The 22,532-nt window shown below is 41.8% G+C and overlaps 1 protein-coding gene across 1 annotated transcript in view; it reads right to left on the bottom strand.

The window, feature by feature from the left end:
• The window catches only part of GALK2 (galactokinase 2), a 314,350-nt gene that overhangs the window by 55,613 nt on the left and 236,205 nt on the right, over window positions 1-22,532 (bottom strand). Inside the window, exon 9 of the mRNA XM_077473446.1 lies at window positions 7,771-7,972. Within this exon, the coding sequence (XP_077329572.1) occupies window positions 7,771-7,972 (202 nt within the window). The remainder of the gene's footprint in view (window positions 1-7,770; window positions 7,973-22,532) is intronic.

Below are 22,532 nucleotides of genomic sequence, written 5' to 3' on the forward strand. Positions count from 1 at the left end.
GCACAATAAAAAAATTATGGAGAATAATACTTGGCTATGTGTTTTACTTCAAATGTTTTCATGTTTCGGAGTAGGCAGTTACATTTTAAAAAATACAATGTAAAATTAACAAGGGACACCAACATAGTTGTATCTTTGATCTTAAAAACTACAAGATAATGGTGTTGTGGTAACGTCTCCAAAAAATAGAACATACAGAAAAATATTATTCTTGATATCACAAAAAAAGCCTTTTAAAATACGTTTGCCATAACTACATCAGTATCACCAGCAAAGCCATTTCATTATTATCCCATTAAAGAAGAAGAGAATGTGCGCTGCATTTCGACATTTCATAATTTGTGGCGTCATGAATGTTAATTCTCCATTACGAATGCTAGTTTACAAGACCGACTGCTTCCGGCTTGTCCTTGCTTCTGATAATGCGTGTTCGTACTTTTGACTTTTGTGTGACAGACTTGTGTACAAACGATACGAGAATCAGACAACAGACCGTTGTTCGCCGAAAATTTACTAGCCTGCCAACCAACATTCGTTGGCCGAAAGTTGGACAACAATTGTTCGAAGGAGCGTACTAATGGTCAGACTTTAGGACAATAGTCTGTCAACAGACAATCCCCTGCCAACAATCGGATCGTGTGTACGAGGTTTTAGTTTTTCGGCACACACAGCATTTTGCTTTTAGGCCAAAAAGTTCAATTTTGGTCTCATCTGACCAGAGCTCCTTCATGCACATGTTTGCTCTGTCCCCCACATGGTTTCTCGCAAACTGCAAACAGGCTTTCTTTCAACAATAGTTTTCTTCTTGCCACTCTTCCATAAAGGCCAGATTTGTGGAGTGCACGACTAATGCCACGTACACACGACCGGACTTTCCTTCATCCACAAGTTTGCTCTGTCCCCCCACATGGCTTCTCGCAAACTGCAAATGGGCTTTCTTTCAACAATGGTTTTCTTCTTGCCACTCTTCCATAAAGGCCAGATTTGTGGAGAGCACGGCTAATGCCGCATACACATGACCGGACTTTCCGGGAAACTAGGTCCGACAGGAGCAGTCCGTCGGACAATCCGATCGTGTGTGGGCTAATCCAATCGTTTTTTGTTATAAAAATCAGACGGACCTAGAAATAGAACATGTTTCAAATCTGTCTGACGGACTCAATTCCTATCGGGGAAACCATTCGTCTGTATGCTGGTCCAACAGACCAAATACGATGCAAGGGAAGCTATTGGCCACTGGCACGTCATCATGTTCAAAACAAATGGACTTTCGAATGGACTTAGTCCTTTCATGTGTGGCCAAGTCCGTTCATTTGGAAGTCCATCAGAACGCCGCTGAAAAGTCAGTCAGACCTAGTCTGCCGGTAAGTCTGGTAGTGTGTACGCGGCATAATAGTTGTCCTGTGGACAAATTCTCCCACCTGAGCTGTGGATCTCTGTAGCTTCTCCAGTTACCCCTTGGCTACTTCTCTGATTAATGCTCTCCTTGCCCGGCCTGTCAGTTTAAGGTGGATGGCCATGTCTTGGTAGGTTTGCAGTTGTGCCATAATCTTTCCATTTTCAGATGATGGATTAAACATTGCTCCATGAGATGTTCAAAGCTTGGGATATTTTTTTAAAACACTAAACCTGCTTTAAACTTCTCCACAATTGTATCCGTGACATGTCTGGTGTATTCCTCGGCCTTCATAAAACTGTTTACTCACTAAGGTTCTCTAATAAATCTCTGAGGGCTTCACAGAACAGCTATATTTATACTGAGATGAAATTAAACACCGTTGGATTTTATTTACTAAGTAGGTAACTTTTGAAGGCAATTGGTTCCACTAGATTTTAGTTAATGGTATCAGAGTAAAGGGGGTTGAATACAAATGCAGGCCTCACTTTTCAGACATTAATTTGTAAAAAATGTTGAAAACCATTCATCTTTTTTCTTCTACTTGACATTTATGTGCCACTTTGTGTTGGTCTATCACATAAAATCCCAATAAAATACATTTAATTGGATATGAATACTTTTTCAAGGCATGTACTGTTTTAATTAGATTTTTACAATAAAATACAGTGGAGTTACGCTATGTTGTTCCTCCTGGTTTCTCTCCTTCTCTGAGTTTTTCCTTGAAATTGCATTTGGTTGGCACCACAACAGTAATCTAAACTCTGATTGATCCACCTGAGTGTACGTTCAGGGGGTCTACAGCAGTGGGTGAGTGCATACCCTGGTGGGGGCACAGGCGGTGAATTTCTGAATGCACGGAGCACTTTTGTTGAAGATTATTTATAAAGAAAGTCACTAAAACACAGTATTGGGTTTTAACCTGTTCCCATCCTCACTATAGCTGAATGACAGCTACAACGCAGACCTACATTGCTGGGAGGCCGTCAATAGATGTCCTCCCCTTTGTACGCTCCCCGCACACCCCCTGCAGGGCGCACGCTGTGATCACCAAGTCAACGAGACTCGGGTGATCACAGATCCTGGCCCCTTACCACGTTATCAGCTGTCAGCCAATGACAGCTGATCACGTGATGTAAATGGAAGATCGGTAATCGTTTTTCTTTTCTCCTCATGCAGATAGCGCAAGGAGAATAAAAAAGCACATCACATCAGTCTCGAAGAGGAAGAGGCACAGCCTCCTCCTCAGTGCCAACCAGTACCGCCTGCCAGTGCCCACACAGTGCATATCAGTGCCCACCAGTGTATATCAGTGCCAACTATCAATGCCCAGAAATGTCACCTATCAATGCCCACCAGTGGCGCCAATCAATGCCTCATCAGTGCCACCTAGCAGTGCTTATTACTGCCACCCATCAGTGCCCATCACTGCCATCTATCAGTGCCACCTATTAATGCCCTTCAGTGCTGCCTATCAGTGCCCACCAGTGCCACCCATCTGTGCCCCCTCTCAGTGCCCACCAGTGCCATCTATGAGTGATCAACAGTGACGCCTCAGTGCCCACCAGTGCTGGCTTATCAGTGCCCATCAATGCAGCCTATCAGTGCCCATTGGTGCAGCCTCATCAGCGTACATCAAGCAGAAAAATTACCTGTTTGCAAAATTTTATAACAAAATATAAAACTGTTTTGTATTTTTTTTTTTCTGTATTTTTTCATTTTTTTAACAAAAAATAATTTGTTCTTTTACTCAACATTAACTTTTCATTTAATGTTCAGTAAAAAAATTATATGAATCCTTATCTGCCATAAATCTATTACTAAATAAATCTATTACTTTGGACAAAGTTTGAATTCTTTAGATAGCACACTTATGTCCCCCGAAGTTAGAGGTGAAGAAGGTATGTTATGGATCAGGTTCCTTGTCTTCATTGCCATGGTCACATTCCACAGAAAACCTTCAGGATTGCTTTTTTTCCCGAACAAAGTCTTTTTAACCACTTGAGATCCGCGCTATAGCCAAATGACGGCTCCTTTTCCGGGACGACGTCAATAGACGTAGTCCCGTGTATGAGCGGCCTGCGCGCCCCCTGAGGGGCGCGCGCGGCGCGCTCTGTGATCGGCGAGTCCATGAGACTCGCCTGATCACCGATCCGTGCAAGGGGTCGATCCCGACCCCTTATCACGTGATCAGCTGTCAGCCAATGACAGCTGATCATGTGATATAACGGAGCCGGCAATCGGCTATTATTCCACAACGCGAGGAGAAAAAAAAAAAGGCGATCACCGGCGGCCGTGATCAGGACATCAGTCCTGATCACGGCCAGCCCTGCTAGCGCCCACCTGCCCCCTGCCAGTGCCCACCTGCCCCCTGCAGTGCCACACTTATTAAAAGTAAGTGCCCCCCGTCAGTGCCACCCAGCAGTGTCCATAGTGCCACCCAGCAGTGCCCACAGTGCCACCCAGCAGTGCCCACAATCTGCCTCAAAGGTGCTGCACCCCAGTGCCACATATCCGTGCCCATCAGTGTCATCTACTAGTGCCCAGCAGTGCCGCCCATCAGTGCCCAGCAATGCCACCTATCAGAGCCACCTATCAGTGCCCATCAGTCCCATCTATCAGTGGTACCTATCAGTGCCCATCCGTGCCACCCATCCGTGCCATCTTATCTGTGCCCATCTTTGCCCATCAGTGCCGCCTTATCTGTGCCCATCGGTGCCGCCTTATCTGTGCCTATTAGTGCCGCCTTAACTATGCCTATCAGTGCCCACCAGTGCAGCCTATCAGTGCCCACCAATGCAGCCTATCAGTGCCCACCAATGCAGCCCATCAGTGCCCACCAGTGCAGCCTATCAGTGCCGCCTAATCAGCGCACTTCAATGAAGGAGAAAAATGACCCGTTTGCAAAATTTTATAACAAACTATTAAAACATGATTTTTTTATTTTATTTTTTTGCATCTTTTTTTGTTTGTTTAGCAAAAAATAAAACTCTGAGCTGTAACTAAATACCACCAAAAGAAAGCTCTATTTGTGGGAAAAAAATGATAAAAATTTCATTTGGGTACAGTGTTGTATGCCCGCGCAATTGTCATTCAAAGTGCATCAGCGCTGAAAGCTGAAAATTGGTCTGGGACTGATGGGGGTTTAAGTGCCCAGTAAGCAAGTGGTTAATTAAACAATGTAAAAAAACAGGATCACAGACAGGATCGCTTTTAATGATTCCTTTCACCCCCGTCTCTGATGCGTGCGTATCCAATGTTGTGTCTCTCTGTTTGTTATTAAAAACCCCAGTATTCTGTGCTGGAAGAGCTAGGGTTTTCAGAGCCTGATGCATACACTACTTGACCTCCAATATGACCACATTGTATTTGACCATCTACATTATATACTTATTAACAGAGTTAGTCCTCAGTGTCCTGATCAAACTTGATTGTTTTATCCTTTCCAGCTCAACTGCAAAGATTTCACTTTTAGGCTGGGTTTACACTTGTCAGAATTGGATGCAAATTTTCCTCACATCCATGTCGCATGACAGGTGAGTGTGACCGGCTCTCAATGGGTGGGCGCAGAGCACACAGCAGAATAGCCCCGTGCATCTTTGGCTCTGTTTCAGGTCCAAATTCAGGCAAAATTCTGAACTAATTCGGACCTGACATAGTGAACGGGGATGCTCCGGACTCCCTGCTGTACTCCGCAACTGCACATAGTGTGAACCCAGCCTTAGTTTTATCCTTTGTTGCTGAAAACTATTGCACTAGTTACACCAAATTAACATACATTAAGAATTTGTTAAAGGTGTTTTTATATTGCTCAGAGTGACCATATATTGTTGAAATCAATCTCAGAAGAAGACACCAAAGGGATCCTCTGTATTTTACGGGATGCTGCAAGCGTCAATCAATGTAATTCCAAGAAACACATTTTTATCTTAGTTTTTCCAATGAACATAAGTTGTATACATGAGTTTTCCCAGATCAGTGTTTGATTAGATTAAAACAGACACACTTACCAGTCCCCAGACATTTTTTGAAGAAAGGACATAAAGATAGTGATTTGCAATGTGTGATTGTGGAAGAGATGCCTAGATTGTACCTTTTTTTCAGTAATCATATATAAAGCATAAATAACGGGGTGTTCATGTATCTCCCACACTTTGTGAAGACTGGAATATGATTTGTAACACCCCTTTCACACCAGGGCGTTTTGCAGGCGCTATAGCATTAGAAATAGTGCCTGCAATCCGACCCTAAAGAAGCTGCACCATTGTCTGTAGTGTGAAAGCCTCGAGGGCTTTCACACTACAGCGGTGCGCTGGCAGGACATCAGAAAAAAGTCCTGCCAGCAGCTTCTTTGGAGCGGTGAAGGAGCGGTGTGTTTACCGCTCCTCCACCGCTGCTCCCCATTGAAATCAATGGGGCAGCGTTGTATTACCGCCGGCAAAATGGTGCTATTGCGGCGTATTGCCGGCGGTTTTAACCCTTTTGCGGCCGCTAGCGGGGGTAAAAGCGCAACGCTAGCGGCCGAAATGCGCCGCAAATCCGGCGGTAAAACGCCGCTAAAAATAGCGGCGTTTTACCGCTGACGCAATGGGCGGTGTGGTGTGAAAGGGGTCTAAGTGCCACGATCCCATTTGTATGTTGGGGGAATTGAAGTGAATACATTGTATCTGAACCGGCAGTGAGATTGTTGTATCAGTTACTTAGTAACAGTGGGGTTACGCGTTTCCTTTTTCAGGTTTTAAGTTGGTAATTTAAAACTACATCAAAAGCTTGTGAACTTGAAAAAGGGCAGAGTATCTCAAAATGATCATTCAACTGTTTCATGTATTTCCAAAAAATAAGAACTAAAGTGTCATTGAAGCCAATATCTTCTATGTGTATTTAAAAAAGTTGTTCTGTACCCGATTATAGAAGCTTTCTGTTATCCAGGGGGTCCAGATTGGTAATTACCTGGTTGATCATTTATGTTGGCTTAAATATTGTTTGTGGCAATGCAATTGTACCCCATTCCTGTGGTTGCTGTACCTGCTCTGCAAGTTTATTGAGAGGAAGCCATTCACTTCCTATTTTTTCCTCTGAAGGCCTCCTTATGTGACTCTTTTGTCACTTGAGGGGCGGCTCCAGCATGTTGAATGACATTTCCTATTTCTGTCTGCATATGAGCAGCTCTAGCGAGGATGGCCGATGGAGCTTCTTCTGTGCTAGCCAATTAGCTGCATGCAGGCACAGGAAAACACTTTACACTTGTCTCCTCACCTAGATTACAGTGTGGTAGACAGAAAGTAACAGATGTCACGTGACTGGGGTTTAAAAAAGTCACAATTTGGGGCACTTATCTTCATGTGTGTTATATATGCTTTTTCAGACTGTTGTAGTTAATGATGTATGATGTAGTTGGTAATATAAGTGTAATGGACACTTTAAAACAGGGGTCTTTAAACTTTCTAGACAAAGGGCCAATTGACTGTCCTTCAAATTTTAAGGGGGCCGGATTGTGGCCAGTGGAGGAAGAAAATGTCTTGGGGTCAGTGGGAGTAAACAATGTCCAATCATTGGCATTAGGGGCGTAATAGTGCCTCATCAATAGAGTCAGTGGGTGGAATAGTTCCCCATATCAATGGTGTTAGTGGGAGGAATAGTGTCCCATCATTGGTGGACCCATCGTTGGTATTAATGGGAGGAATAATGCCCCATCATTGGTATCAGTGGGAGGAATAATGCCCTTTCATTGGTATCATTTGGAGAACTACTACCCATCATTGGCATCAATGGCAGGAATTGTGCCCCATCACTGGTATCAATGAGAGGAATAATGTTCCATCATTGGTGTCAGTGAAAAAACTAGTGCCGCATTGTTGGTGTCAGTGGCAAGAACAATGCCTCACTGTTGCCCACAGTGGGACGAATAATGCCTCAAGGGCCAGATAAAAGCAAGCAAATGGCCACATTGGGCCCCCCGGGCTGCAGTTTGGAGACCACTGCTTTAAAAGAAAGAGCAAATTATCTGTGTTGCCTCATTCCTCATTCTGGAATAATCTGTACAAGTGGTATATACACATACATACACACACACAATATATGTTAAATAAAACCTTCAGATTTTGTGCACATGTTCCAGAGGGGGAACATATGCTTTTAAATTATTTACTTTGTGGTTTACCACAAGAATACAATTTCCTACCATCTGTCCATGTATATTCAGAAGGGTCAGCAATGCAATAGTGCAATAGTGAACAGACAATTGAAGAAATTAGATACTTTGTTACATTGGTGCCAAAGGTGTAGTATCTGTGGAAACCAATGTCATGATTTCATCATCAATCAACCAGAAAGCCAAGAGCTTTTTTTAGCGCTATATATTTGTCAAAACTTACAGACAGATGTCCACCAGCTGATCTAGTTCAGTGCAGCTGCACTCATACAAATCTCTGCAGCTCACATGGCTCTGGTTCATAAGGTCTCCCAGCAGCTGAACAGCATTGGCAGGTGCCTCATCACAAACCTTCTTGAAGGCTAGAACTCTGGCTGCCTCACTGTACACATGCTTCGCTCGTTGGTACAGCTTAAAGGTGGAAACTAAAAGAAAAAGAACGTATAAAAGTGAATTATGAGCATTCATTTGGGGACAGGAGAATCAATATGCATTATTTTTTAGAAACATAATACTACATATCAAATACAAAACAATCTGTCTTGGTTGTTCTATGGTGTTATTTTAAGCAAACCTACAAATAACATAAGATAAAGCTCTCCTGGGTAGGATTTCTGACGGTTTAATTTTTCTGCTGCAAAAGACAGTTGAATCCATATAAATCAGTAATCATAAATACATGAAACAGACACTGCATATTTTTAAATGGTTTTCATTGGGTCACAGGTATATCTGAGGGGTCGTCAAAAAGTTTCCGCACTTTATATATATATATATATATATATATATATACACTAGAATTTAAAAAGTGCGGAAACTTTTTGAGGAACCCTTGCAGTTTAATCTACACTCTGCTTTTAATGTTTGTATAAAACTTTCACCATTTTCTAGCACACATTGAGCCCAACAAAACATTCTCCAGTAAAAAAAAAAAAGTTTTTCATTCTTACAACTTTACAATTTTCTAATATATAGTAATTTTTATTAATAAAGTTAATTTCAAAAAGACATAATTTGGATCATTTAGATCCCAAATATCAATATTAAAGCTTAAAAAAGACCATTCTTTACAACATTTTGAAAGTCATTATAAGTATCTTACCACCTATTCATAAGAAGGATCTATACTTAAATAACCATTGCTTCATTTAGGTAAGAATCTGCCCAAAAGTGCAACAAAAAAAAAAGAAGAGGAAAATAAGAAAGAAAAGAACGACATATAAAGAGAAGAGAAAAAAAAAAAAAAGGTTTTCACACACACAACTGTCCATCTCCCTAATAGTCCGCCTGGGGAGCCGCTACCCCAAACCAAAGCCACATCGCAAAGTGGAAACTATTTATAAGAAAGATCCCAAAGCACCAGAGCCCAAAAAGTCCACCCAAGGAGACTATACAGCCATATACTTAGAATAGCATTCATGTATGCTTGCTGTTAATTCCTCCATTCTCCTTAAGTGGTTTAGCTCAACTATCCATTCTTTAACTGGAGGAGAAGCATCAGTAATCCAGTGTCTAGGTATAAGTACGCACGCTGCGGAGAGGAGAAAGTGAAGCAACCCCTTTTTAGTCTCTCCCTTAGGGCCAGGATAAACAGACAGTAAAGCCATTTCAGGAGATTTCTGACATAGCTTGCCAATAACTAAAGAGCAGATTTGGAAGACATTCTCCCAAAAAGTTGAAGCTAGAAGAACCTTTAGCCCTTGTACACACAATCAGAGATTCCGACGGAATGTGTCCGATCGGAGCGTTTTGTCCGATATTCCGACTGTGTGTGGTCTGCATCGGACTGTTTCCGTCGGAATATCCGTCGGACCAAATTTTCCAACTTGCCGGAAATATTTTACGACAAAATGCTCCGATCGGACATACTCCGATCATGTGTAGAGAATTCCGATCGGACAAAGTGCCACGCATGCTCAGATCAAATTCCTACATCAAAGCTATTGGCTACTAGCCTGAGCGTAGTCCCATCGTAACGAAATTACGTCATCGCGCTCTGAAAGATCGGATTTTCCGACAACTTTGTCTGTCCGTGTGTATGCAAAAGTTTCGGACAAGATCCGTCGGACAAAATCCGACGGACAAAATCTGACGGATTTGGTCGTCGGAATCTCCGATCGTGTGTACAAGGGCTAACAGTTTATTCTACGCTCTGCTAATATGTTTGCATAAAACTTTCATCATTTTCAAGTACACAGTGAGAGCACAACAAAACACTCTCCAGTAAACTTTTTTTATTAATTCTTACAACTTTACAATTTTCAAAAGTTACATAGTTACATAGTTAGTCAGGTTGAAAAAAGACACAAGTCCATCCAGTTCAACCAAAAAAATTAAAAAAAATATATATAATAAATATCATACCAGCCCATATAACCAATTCTATACCCACAGTTGATCCAGAGGAAGGCAAAAAAAAAAAACAGCAGAGCATGATCCAATTTGCTAAAGCAGGGGAGAAAATTCCTTCCTGATCCCCCGAGAGGCAATCGGATTTTCCCCAGAGTTGTTGGCTTCCCTGAAATTCCAGTCTTCACAGGAAACAGTTAACAGTGTACAGTGTAGACTGCAGCCAGTCTATTAGCTTGGAGAATGGAGGGGGGAGAGGAGAGAGTCCCTTGCCATCCTAGGCTACCATAAAACTCTAGTCCCTGCATGCAAGAGAGGCTCTGCACTGTATAAACGCAGGTCACAGCCAAAGCAAATGCAATTGCAGCATGTCTGCATTTTTCTTGAACCGCACTGGATGGCACTTTGTGTCACTGAACAGCAGTACAGTGCAGTACGATAAAGAGAGCACTGCACCGCTCTCTGCCAGAGTCAACAAGAACACATTGCGTTTCACAGTGCAGGCTACCCTTAGACATCAGACCACGCCAGGATTACCGTTACAGACTTCTCACAGGTTATGTGTAGGTAAATGCATCTCACAGTCAAAGTTCTTATGATGACAATCACATAAACAGGAAACTGAAGGGAGGCTTTTTATGAACAATACTTCTCATAAAACACAAGGGTATACTCAGAGTAATTCTTTCTCCCAGGCTGTAGTATATTTAGGCGTTTTACATTTTTCATGACAAGCTTGTTTTAAAGGCCAGGTTCACACTGGTACGACATGACAATCGTACAACTGTGGATCCGACTTTGCCCTGTGACTTGAAGTGTGACATCAGTCCGACTTCAATGAACGGGGATCCGACTTTGATCCCGACAATGCAGGCACTTGGTGTCTGGTATAAATCTTTAGGGCGAACTCTACGCCAAATTTGAAAAAAACCCCAAAAAACTGCATGGGTTCCCCCTTCAAGAGCATACCAGGCTCTTCGGTCAGGTATGGATTGTAAGGGCAACCACAACGCAGAAAAAACGGCGTGGGGTCCCCCCAAAATTCATACCAGACCCTCATCTAAGCACGTATTCCGGCAGGTCAGGAAAGAGGGTGGGAACGAGAACAAGACTGCATGACGCAGGGGAGGGCCTTGCACCCCCCACCTCAAAGCACCTTGTTCCCATGTTGATGAGGACAAGGGCCTCTTCCCGACAACCCTGGCTGTTGGTTGTCAGGGTCTGCGGGTGGCGAATCTGGACCCCCACCATATGTGAATGAGTATCGGGTACATTGTACCCCTACCCATTCACCTAAAAAAAGTGTCAAAGATAAAACATTACACATGTTTCTAAAGTAATTTATTAAGGCAACTCCGGCATCTCTTTCGATCTATTCTCCCCTCTCTGGCTCTCCTGCCTCCTCCGCTGATGTCTTCTGCCTATGCCAGTTCTTCTCCCCTCTCCGTGTCTTAAAGCCCTCTACAGTTCTTCTCCCTTTGTTCTCTGTCTTCTGCCTCGGCTGGGTCTTCTTCGCTACCTTCTCGCTCTTTTGCTGGGTCTTCTCTGCTGTCTCCTCCCTCTGTTCTTCTTCCGATGTTGACTCAACGCTCTCTCCCGCTCTAATGCTGGGTGCGCAGTGTGCCATTACTTACAGTCATGGACAAACTTGTTGGCACCACAGAAATTTTTCCAGAAAATCAAGTATTTCTCACAGAAAAGTATTGCAGTAACACATGTTTTGCTATACACATGTTTATTCCCTTTGTGTGTATTGGAACAAAACATTTTTGATCCTTGAATCCTCTCCACAGAAAAGTAAAGAATCAGCTTCCCTTATGACCACCAATATTATTCAAGAGAAATAGAACTAATGTATTGTAGGTAATTAAAAATGATGTTTCAATGGGTAGTAAAACAAAAACCCTATTCCCAATTCATTCCTGAGTACAGAATATCAATGCTTCTATGACGATTGCCTACTAGCATAAAATGAAGACATTTCAGTTTGCATACTTGCACTAAATATCCAGCACACTTAACCATATCTTATAATTTAGCTGTGACAATGGAACTTTGTTTTTGAAAAGACAAACTCTGGGAACAAAATAATATGAAGCAATTTTGTATCTTGTTTAGGGATAGTACAAACATGTTTTTCATCTCCCATTAAAACAGGGTGGAGTATGTTTGAATTTACTGTGGTGCTGTATATAAATTCCAATATAACAGAGGTGCCCAATGTGTGGCCTGACAAGCTTCTTTTTTTTTTTTTTGCAGCTCTCATGCAAGTTGTTCTTTAGACATTGGGGTTGATTTGCTAAAGTCAAATTTACTGTGCACTTACGGAGTTGTACGAAGTTGTGCCAGAGCTTAAACGAGGGAGAGCTCTGCTGGCTTCCACTATCCAAGCAAAAATGCATTTTTTTCTCATTTTCCCTGCATGTGAATGATTGTTCTTTGTAAAATCACACTTTCAAAAATGCACAGTTTATTTGCCTTTAGTAAATCAACCCCATTCTGTTCTTCATTCTTTCTTGCGCTTGTTCTTTATATTCTGCTTTCTTTCTGCTGCTGACCATCAGTACAGAGACAGCATGTGCAGTGATGATTGACACAAGGTCACACTTTGGGGTATATTTGCTAAAGGTAGACTGTGCACTTTGCAAAGTGAAATTGTCCTCTGCAATTGCAGCTGCTCCAGAGCTCAGTAAATGAGGTAAAAGTTCACTTTTCAGAGCATACCCAATCACATGCAAGGGAAAAAAACAGCATTTTTGCTTGCATATGATTGGATGATGGAAGTCAGCAGAACTTCTACTAATTTACAAAGCTCTGGAGCAACTGCACAGTATATTTGCCTTTAGTATATCAACCCTAATTCTTCTATTATTCAAGTCTAAAGGGACCACATTTTTATCATGAGAAAAAACCTCTCCCATAGCCAACAATTAGATATTTGCTTTCACTAAGCCAGTGTTCTCCAAACGTCGCTCTTTGCTTGCCTTTATCTGCCTGTTGGTGCACTATTCCTCCCAATGACACCAACAATGAGAATAGAACACTTTTCCTCCCACTGACACCAACAATGAGGATAGAACACTATTCCTCCCACTGACACCAGCAATGAGGATAGAACACTATTCCACCCACTGACACCAACAATAAGGATAGAACACTTTTCCTCCCACTGACACCAACAATGAGGATAGAACACTATTCCTCCCACTGACACCAGCAATGAGGATAGAACACTATTCCTCCCACTGACACCAACAATGATGATAGCACACTATTCCTCCCACTGACATCAACAATGAGGACAGAACACTATTCCTCCCACTGACACCAACAATGAGGATAGAACACTATTCCTCCCACTGACACCAACAATGAGGATAGAACACTATTCCTCCCACTGACACCAACAATGATGATAGAACATTATTCCTCCCACTAATATCAACAATGATGATAGAACACTATTCCTCCCACTGACACTGGCGTGAGGGCACTATTACTTCCACTAATACCAAATATGTGGCACTATTTCTACCACTGACGTCAAGAAAGTGACACTATTCCTCTCACTAACAACGATGGGATACTATTCCTCCTCCTACTGACCACAGGCATTTTGTAATATTTTTACACCTACTGACCACCAAGCCTGAAACATTTTTACTCCCACTGGCCACAGTTCGCCCCCCTCACCCAAAGCCTGAAAGATAGTGAACTGGCCCTCTGTTTAAAAAGTTTGTGGGCCCCTGCACTAAATAACTCTAAAATTGACAGCTGGTATATAATTGGTGTGAGCAGCCTATACTTCCCTCCAGTTTTTCATACATCATATGCAATGCCGCATAACTTTTTCTTAGTGAAGATGTTGTGAACCATTAAAGTGGTTGTTAACCCACTGTATCCAAATAACATCAGGTACCGATCTGTACCTGTATAAGCTGCCCTCCGAGCACGCAGCTGACATGTCAGCTCTTTTGTTTCTCCAGCTCAGAGCTGAAGAGGCCAGAGGAGGAGAAGGAGAGAGGAGAGACAGAGAGCCGTCATTCAGCAGAGCGGCGGGAGCAGTTAATACAGGTACAGATCGGCTGAGTTTTTACATTACATAGGCACAGGGACAGGTGTTCAAATGCTACAGAGGGGATAACAAGATTATGTATAGATATGAGAGGAGTAGGAGCAGAAGGTGCGGGCACAGCTACAAGCAGGAAGGGGAAGGGGAGGAAGACACAGGGAGAGCTGAAGACAGGAGAGCTGCGGCTGACGGAATCACGCAAACAGACCACGATATCAGGGGCTCAGCAGCCATGATTATTTTGATCTGTTTGCAGGGGGGAGGATATACCCAGGCAAGATCTTCCAGGTTTTTTTTAGGGTAGACAGGGGGCCAAATGACACAGCACAAGCACTGTGCTGTATAACATGCTTAAAAGGAACAGGATCAGGTTTTTTTTGGGGGGTTAACAAATGCTTTAAAGAACTGAACTCTGGAAGTTTTGACCTAGAAAAAAAAGAGGGTAGGCAGAGAACAAAGGACAGGTCACCAGTGTGTTCTCTCAGCTGCTGATCTTAACCCATTACTTACTAACTATGACTTTTCTGCATTGTGTCTCAGTGTGGAGGTGGCCATCTTAGTGGAAGTAGGGTATTGCTTTTTCATGTCAGTACCTCCAGTAAGGAGGACAGTGAGCAGCAAAGTTGGGACATCACCAAATCTAAATCTCCTGAGACTATTAGTCAGATGCAGCAGTGCCTTAGCCTTACACTATTATATACAACTATGAGGCTGCAGGGACAAGAGTTTGTTGGCACCCTCACATACCAGGAAGTGCATGTCTATTTTTTAAGCGGAATGTGAGACAAAATGCACATTTTTTGTAGGGTACTGCTTGGGCATAATTAACTATTCTAAATGTTCCCTATACATAGCAAATCTTTGCGTTTTAACTAAAGTGATACTGAAGGCTCCATTTTATTTTCCTAATATAAAAAAGAGGTTATACGTACTTTCTCTGTGCAAGGATATTGCAGAGAACAGCCACTTATCTCCTCTTATGGAGTCCCCCCTAGCGCTTTCTGCTCCTCCTTCCCTTGCATATGCTCCAATAGCATGTGCTTTAGGACACGCATGCAGGCACGCTCCTGAGCTGGGCTATGTGCTTCCATAGATGCTCCTGATGCTGCCTGTTTGGCCCTTGAGAAGAAGAAGAGATGATAGCAGGGCTTCAGATGTGTAAAGCACTGGATTGGGAGAGGACTCAGCTAAGTGTTTGTGTGTGGAGGGGAGAACAGCTAGTGAAAGTTTTTTTTTTACCTTAATGCATCCACTTTAAGGTAGGCCCACTTTAACTTATGAAACAAACACAAAAAATATCAAAATTGATCATGGAATTACTCTGACCTATCCAGCTTTTTCAAAGTAATGTAGGAAGACTGACTGTTTCAAGTTATTCTCCTGAAAAATCTAATAATGTGCTATACTGTAAACAAAGGTAAGAGCATATGCTCTTTAATCCATAGAGGATGGTGAAGCATTAACATCACCAATAAACTACCTTCGCCCCATCCCTGTTAAAGAGAAATTCCAGGCTATGAGTAAATCACACACAGAACTGCTATAATAGGGTCTGTGAAACCCTGCCAGTTAAAATTCCATTCAAATTGAGTTGTATTGAATTGAATTTACCTAGTGCAAGAATAGAAGGACTTGGCAGACTCTGTGAAGGACCTCACTCATCTAGTGTAGGGGTCTCCAAACTATGGGGCACATGTGAGCCATTGCAAGATTTTAGGCCATTTTTGGCCCGCAGCTGATGTGCGGTCATCTCTCCATACCAAGCTGATGTGTATAGTCTCCGCTTCCCTGTACTCCCCCCACCAGGCTGATGTGCATAGTCTCTGCTTCTCCCCAAAATCTCCAACACAGGTTTTCCCCCGGCTGTGTTATTGTTTGTTATGCTGATGAAGTGCTGAATTAAAGAGGTAAGGTGGGCTCTGATGGGGACCCCGATTGGAAAAATAATGTAAGGGGGGCACTGATGTAAAGGTGGGCTCATGGGGACACTGATGTAAGAGAGGACTCTGACAGGGGGGGGGCTTTGTTTTATTTTAGAAAAGTTCATTATCTTTTGTTCTGAATCAGATTATGCCAATTAACAAAAAAGAAGTAAAGCATATTTATTTAAATTGTATTAATTCATTTATAAAACAGATTTTTTTTTTTCAGCCCCCAAATATTTGTAAAATATAAGATGTGGTCCTCATACTGAAATATTTAGACACCCCTGATCTAGTGCAACAAAATAATTGAGATTGAGCCTGCCCAAAACACCAGATTACTGTCAACTATAGCATTTCAAGGGGGGAAAAAAAACGTTGGTTGCAGCCTACGAAGAATAACCACATTCATTTTAAGCCATATCTCCTACATTTGGAATAGAACAAAGTAAGGAGTACAGCTCGCTTTATTGAAAGAAAAAAGAAGTCACAGCGAGGGATGATACTAAGAAACTGTGGCCACCAACATTGTAAATAACAGCCACATGTGACATGGTTCGGCAGGTTTAGGTTTAGGTTTCTGCATGCTGACACGTGTGTGTGTGTCCATATGTGTGAACTTTATTTTATTTTGCAACATAGGTTATATCCTCCAAAGACTTTCAAACAGTACAACATGCTTGCAGTAGATGAAAACACTGTTACATGCAACAGGAAAAAATGGAGCACTGAAATCTTTGCATGCATGATGCAAAACAAAAATAAAAGTTTAGCAAATACATCACAGTATAAACCATGTATAGTGAAATTTCCAGATTAGTGTACATTACAAAAATATCTAAAGGTTCAGTTCGTGAAAAAAAAGTTGGAGTCAAAATCACAGGGCAGTTTTTATTGGTCTGGATATTTTATTCACCAGAGCACTCTTGATAAACGGGCTGATAATGAAGTAGACAGGTGAAGATGGCATAGCTCTTTCACAGGGACATCGGAGGGGCCATATACAGGTTGCGTAGCCATTAGGCGCACACAGAAAAATGTCTTTGGGGGTAAAAGGAAATAGCTGCAGCAATCAATTATGTTGAAATGTTGAAAATTATAGTCTGAACATAGAAAAAAATGGTCAGGATTACATGTGTTTCTGGTTATTTCAACTCTGAGTTTCCTATCACATATGCAGTACTATTGAACAAAAATTCCTCCAGACTCTTGGTATTTAAAGCATACCTGTTGTGAAACTGACCTTAGTATACTGGTTAATAAATAAAATACCAGGCAGCTCCAGGTGTCTGTATGAGGTTTCAGCTCTTTATTCTGAGTGTTATGGTAGTTGAAACTTTGGCCACACTTATGACTTTATCTGGAAAGTCAGTACTTTGGACCATTTGCGTTCTTGTACACCTCAATTGGTCAGTAAAGCTACCATCACAGTGATGGACCAAAAAATATGAAATGCAGGCTTCTACATCTACAGTGCTTTCGGAAAGTATTCACAGCGCTTCACTTTGTCCACATTTTGTTATGTTACAGCCTTATTCCAAAATGGATTAATTATTTTCCTCAAAATTCTACAAACAATACCCCATAATATGAAAGAAGTTTGTTTGAAATCTTTACAAATTTATAAAAAAAAAAAAAAATCACATGTACGCAAGTATTCACACCCTTTGCTATGACACTCAAAATTGATCTTAGGTGCATCCCGATTCCACTGTTCATCTTTGAGATGTTTCTACAACTTGCTTGGAGTCCACTTGTGATAAGTTTATTGGACATGATTTGGAAAGTCACACACCTATCTATATAAGGTCCCACAGTTAACAGTGCATGTAAGAGCACAAACCAAGCCATCAAGTCAAAGGAATTTTCTGTAAACCTCAGAGACAGGATTTTATTGAGGCACAGATCTGGTGAAGGGTAGAGAAAAATGTCTGCAACATTGAAGGTCGCACAGTGGCCTCCATCATCCGTAAATGGAAGAAGTTTGGAACCACTAGGATTCTTCCTAGAGTAGGCCGTCTGGCCAAACTGAGTGATCGGGGGAGGTTTAGGAGATATTTCTTGGACCTACAGGTAAGCCTTAATCTAGGCTTACCTGTAGGTCAAAGTGGTTTGTAAAATTTAGAAGTTGTCTCCAACAGTACTTCTTCTCTACCACTAGATGCCGCCTGTCTTCTGAGCTGAATGATTGCCAGCCTCATTCAACCCACTACTTGTGAGCTCCCTGCAGCAATGCGGTGCTGCTTTAATCATCCAATTTGTTTTATACTGCTTAGAGGCAAAGAATTTATAGTATAAATCTTGGCTATTCTTTAGTATGGTTTATAACTTATTACTAATAGTCACCACCTATTACTGTCATATGTACAATATAGCACATCGGTCTTTGGGGACTTGCAGTAAAAGCATACCAAACCAACAAAGGTCTGTTTATCGCTGGTTCATAGGGACACTAGCATTTTGATCACATTACCCAGAGTGTTGACAGGATAAAAGTAAAATCAGCCTGGTGTAGATGTTCATTAATAGTAACAAGGTGTTTCCCTTCATCTTCCTCATTCCTATCCTGGCTGCAGCTCTCTATGTTCATTCTGCACTCACTATATGAGCCAATGAACAGTTTGTGAAGGATTCACAGGAGAATAGAAAGAGGTACAGCTTAAAAAGAGACACATCTTGGTGTCGTGCCACCTGCTGGTTGTAAGTGGTACATTTCTTACATGGAAATACTTTATATTCCGCTGATAAGAAATTAAACATTTTTAAAATATATTTTAGTCCTACGCATAAGAAAATCAAAGCAACAACACAATGCATTCCCTTTAAATTTTTATTTTATTTGTTGATTAATTTGCCAGATTTCAACAGTCAGCTTCAAAAATGTCATTGTGACATTAGTTTAAAATAAAAACAAAGTTATGCTAAAAGTCACATGGCTGCAGTGTAAAATCTGTTCAATGGTCTTCTCATAACTAATAAAAAAGTTTCCAATTCCTGTTAACATACGTAAATCTTAACTCATGTGTCTATGGACAGCTACAACCCCTCACTGCCATTAATTATAGCCCATTAGCACCATTTAGGCAACACACACATAATATTCAACCACTACACTATTCTAAAACCTACATATATATATATATATATATATATATATATATATATATATATATATATGTTTTAGAATAGTGTAGTTGTTAAATATTATGTGTGTGTTGCCTAAATGGTGTTAATGGGCTATAATTAATGGCAGTGAGGGGTTGTAGCTGTCCATAGACACATGAGTTAAGATTTACGTATGTTAACAGGAATTGGAAACTTTTTTATATATACAATGCCTTGCGAAAGTATTCGGCCCCCTTGAACTTTTCAACCTTTTGCCACATTTCAGGCTTCAAACATAAAGATATAAAATTTAAATTTTTTGTGAAGAATCACCAACAAGTGGGACACAATTGTGAAGTGGAACGAAATCTATTGGATAATTTAAACTTTTTTAGCAAATAAAAAACTGAAAAGTGGTGCGTGCAAAATTATTCGGCCCCTTTACTTTCAGTGCAGCAAACTCACTCCAGAAGTTCAGCAAGGATCTCTGAATGATCCAATGTTGTCCTAAATGACTGATGGTGATAAATAGAATCCACCTGTGTGTAATCAAGTCTCTGTATAAATGCACCTGCTCTGTGATAGTCTCAGGGTTCGGTTGAAAGCGCAGAGAGCATCATGAAGACCTAGGAACACACCAGGCAGGTCCGTAATACTGTTGTGGAGAAGTTTAAAGCCGGATTTGGATACAAAAAGATTTCCCAAGCTTTAAACATCCCAAGGAGCACTGTGCAAGCGATCATTTTGAAATGGAAGGAGTATCAGACCACTGCAAATCTACCAAGACATGGCCATCCCTCTAAACTTTCAGCTCAGACAAGGAGAAGACTGATCAGAGATGCAGCCAAGAGGCCCATGATCATTCTGGATGAACTGCAAAGAACTACAGCTGAGGTGGGGGAGTCTGTCCATAGGACAACAATCAGTCGTACACTGCACAAATCTGGCCTTTATGGAAGAGTGGCAAGAAGAAAGCCATTTCTCAAAGATATCCATAAAAAGTCTTGTCTAAAGTTTGCCACAAGCCACCTGGGAGACACACCAAACATGTGGAAGAAGGTGCTCTGGTCAGATGAAACCAAAATCCAACTTTTTGCCCACAATGCAAAACCATATGTTTGGCGTAAAAGCAACACAGCTCATCACCCTCAACACACAATCCCCACTGTCAAACATGGTGGTGGCAGCATCATGGTTTGGGCCTGCTTTTCTTCAGCAGGGACAGGGAAGATGGTTAAAATTGAGGGGAAGATGGATGCAGCCAAATACAGGACCATTCTGGATGAAAACCTGTTGGAGTCTGCAAAAGCCCTGAAATTGGGACGGAGATTTATCTTCCAACAAGACAATGATCCCAAACATACAGGCAAAATCTACAAAGGAATGGTTCACAAATAAACGTATTCAGGTATTAGAATGGCCAAGTCAAAGTCCAGACCTGAATCCAATCGAGAATCTGTGGAAAGAGCTGAAAACTGCTGTTCACAAACGCTCTCCATCCAACCTCACTGAGCTCGAGCTGTTTTGCAAGGAAGAATGGGCAAGAATTTCAGTCTCTCGATGTGCAAAACTGATAGAGACATACCCCAAGCGACTTGAAGCTGTAATCGCAGCAAAAGGTGGCTCTACAAAGTATTAACGCAAGGGGGCCGAATAATTTTGCACGCCCCACTTTTCATTTTTTTATTAGTTAAAAAAGTTTCAAAAATCCAATAGATTTCTTTCCACTTCACAATTGTGTCCCACTTGTTGGTGATTCGTCACAAAAAATAAAAATTTTATATCTTTATGTTTGAAGCCTGAAATGTGGCAAAGTGTTGAAAAGTTCAAGGGGGCCGAATACTTTCGCAAGGCACTGTATACCTATTCTGCTAGTAGTGGTAACTAACTACTAGTAGACGTCTACACAGCATTGCTAAAGTGTCCAATAAAAACAAAGCCAACACCCTGTAAAATAAGTATAACTTAGTAGAGTTCATTCAGAAAAAGCTACTAAAATGTAACCAAATATTTGAAGAACGTGGCCGTTAAAAATGTAGCTGGTCAGTATAGTATTATCTTAAAACTGAAGGTGGTCTGAGAGGAAAACCAGCCATACACTACAAAATTTATGCTAATACGACCAAACTTTTTTACATATTAGAAAACAGCAGTCTAAGTGGGAGCTAAACCACCCTTAATATGCAAAAAAAGACACAAATAGCAACTGCCCTAATATAAGGGGGGAAAACATCTCTGCTGTAATATAACAGCAAAACACCCATGCTTTTTTTTATTAGAAAAAAGACAGCATATAAAGATTATGTAAACTTCTATAATGAATTTGTCTAATTTTCTCACTTTTGGTTTGTTAGGCCCCATTAACACTGGGTGTTTAGACCGTGTGCATGGGACTCTGGTGTTTAGCCATGGGTGGAGCACATATAGCAGCGGGTAGATTAAGGGCAGGGTTGCCTGGAGGGAGCCAACCCCTCCTTAAAAGGTACAGGGGCACCCAGAAAACCTGCCCTTAATCTATCCACTGCTATTTGTGCTCCAATCTGGGAGACTCTCAAAATTATAGCGTTATGACTGCAGTAAACTGGGGTGCCTTGACATGGCCACTGTGGCTTACACATATGTTTGCAAACGTGTGCGACTAAACTGCTTGTTTTTAAGATGAACAATTTGTCAGGTTGAGTTGGTTTTGTTGCAGTTTAGCTGGTGAGTGAGCTGGAAGCTGCTTGTTTTTTGTGTGTGTTGCCTTTCTATGTGCTTCTTGCTGCAAAGGCTAGTTACAGAATAGGTGGTTGCCATTTTTTTGTACAGATGGTGAATTGGTGCAGGGCGCACAGTATACCTTTGGCTGCCATTGTGTCCTTGCTGGGTGTCCTTGTACCTTAAAGAAGGGGCGCCCCCCCCCCCCGAGAAACCTGCCCTTAATCTATCCACTGCTATGTGTGCTCCAATTTTGGAGACTCTCAAAACTATAGTTAGGACCACAGTACACTAAAGTGTTTTGATGTGACCACTGCGGCTTACACATGTTTGCAAATGTGTGCAACTAAACCGCTTGTTTTTAAGGTGAACAATTGGACAGGGTGGATTTGGTTTTGTTGCAGGATAGCTGGTAAGTGAGCTGGGAACTCTTGTTTGTTTTTAATGTGCATTGCCCTTCCATGTGCTCCTTGCTGCAAAGGTTAGCAATAGGTTGGGGTGTTTGCCATTTTGTTTGTATAGTTGGTGAATTGGTGCGGGGCATACTGGATACCTTCGGTTGCCATTGTGCCCTTGCTGGGTGCCCCTGTACCTTTATGGAAGGGTGGGCTCCCTCCAAGCAAACCTGCCCTTAACCTGTTGGCGCTGACGGCATGCTGATACGCAGCCTCTCGCCGAGTGGCCACATATTGGCGTGCAATATTGCAAGACCAGCTGTGCTGAGAGCGCACACCTTGCACTCTACTGTCACAGTTATGAGCGGCTAACAGAAAGCTACCGATCTCCGCTTGTGATTGGGAGTTTTTCAATCTTGCGACCACCATGACAGACAATTACTGC

This window comes from Lithobates pipiens, unplaced genomic scaffold (genome assembly GCF_037356315.1).
Source record: "Lithobates pipiens isolate NorthernLeopardFrog02 unplaced genomic scaffold, aLitPip1_a1.2 Scaffold_8, whole genome shotgun sequence".
Lineage (NCBI taxonomy): Eukaryota > Metazoa > Chordata > Amphibia > Anura > Ranidae > Lithobates > Lithobates pipiens.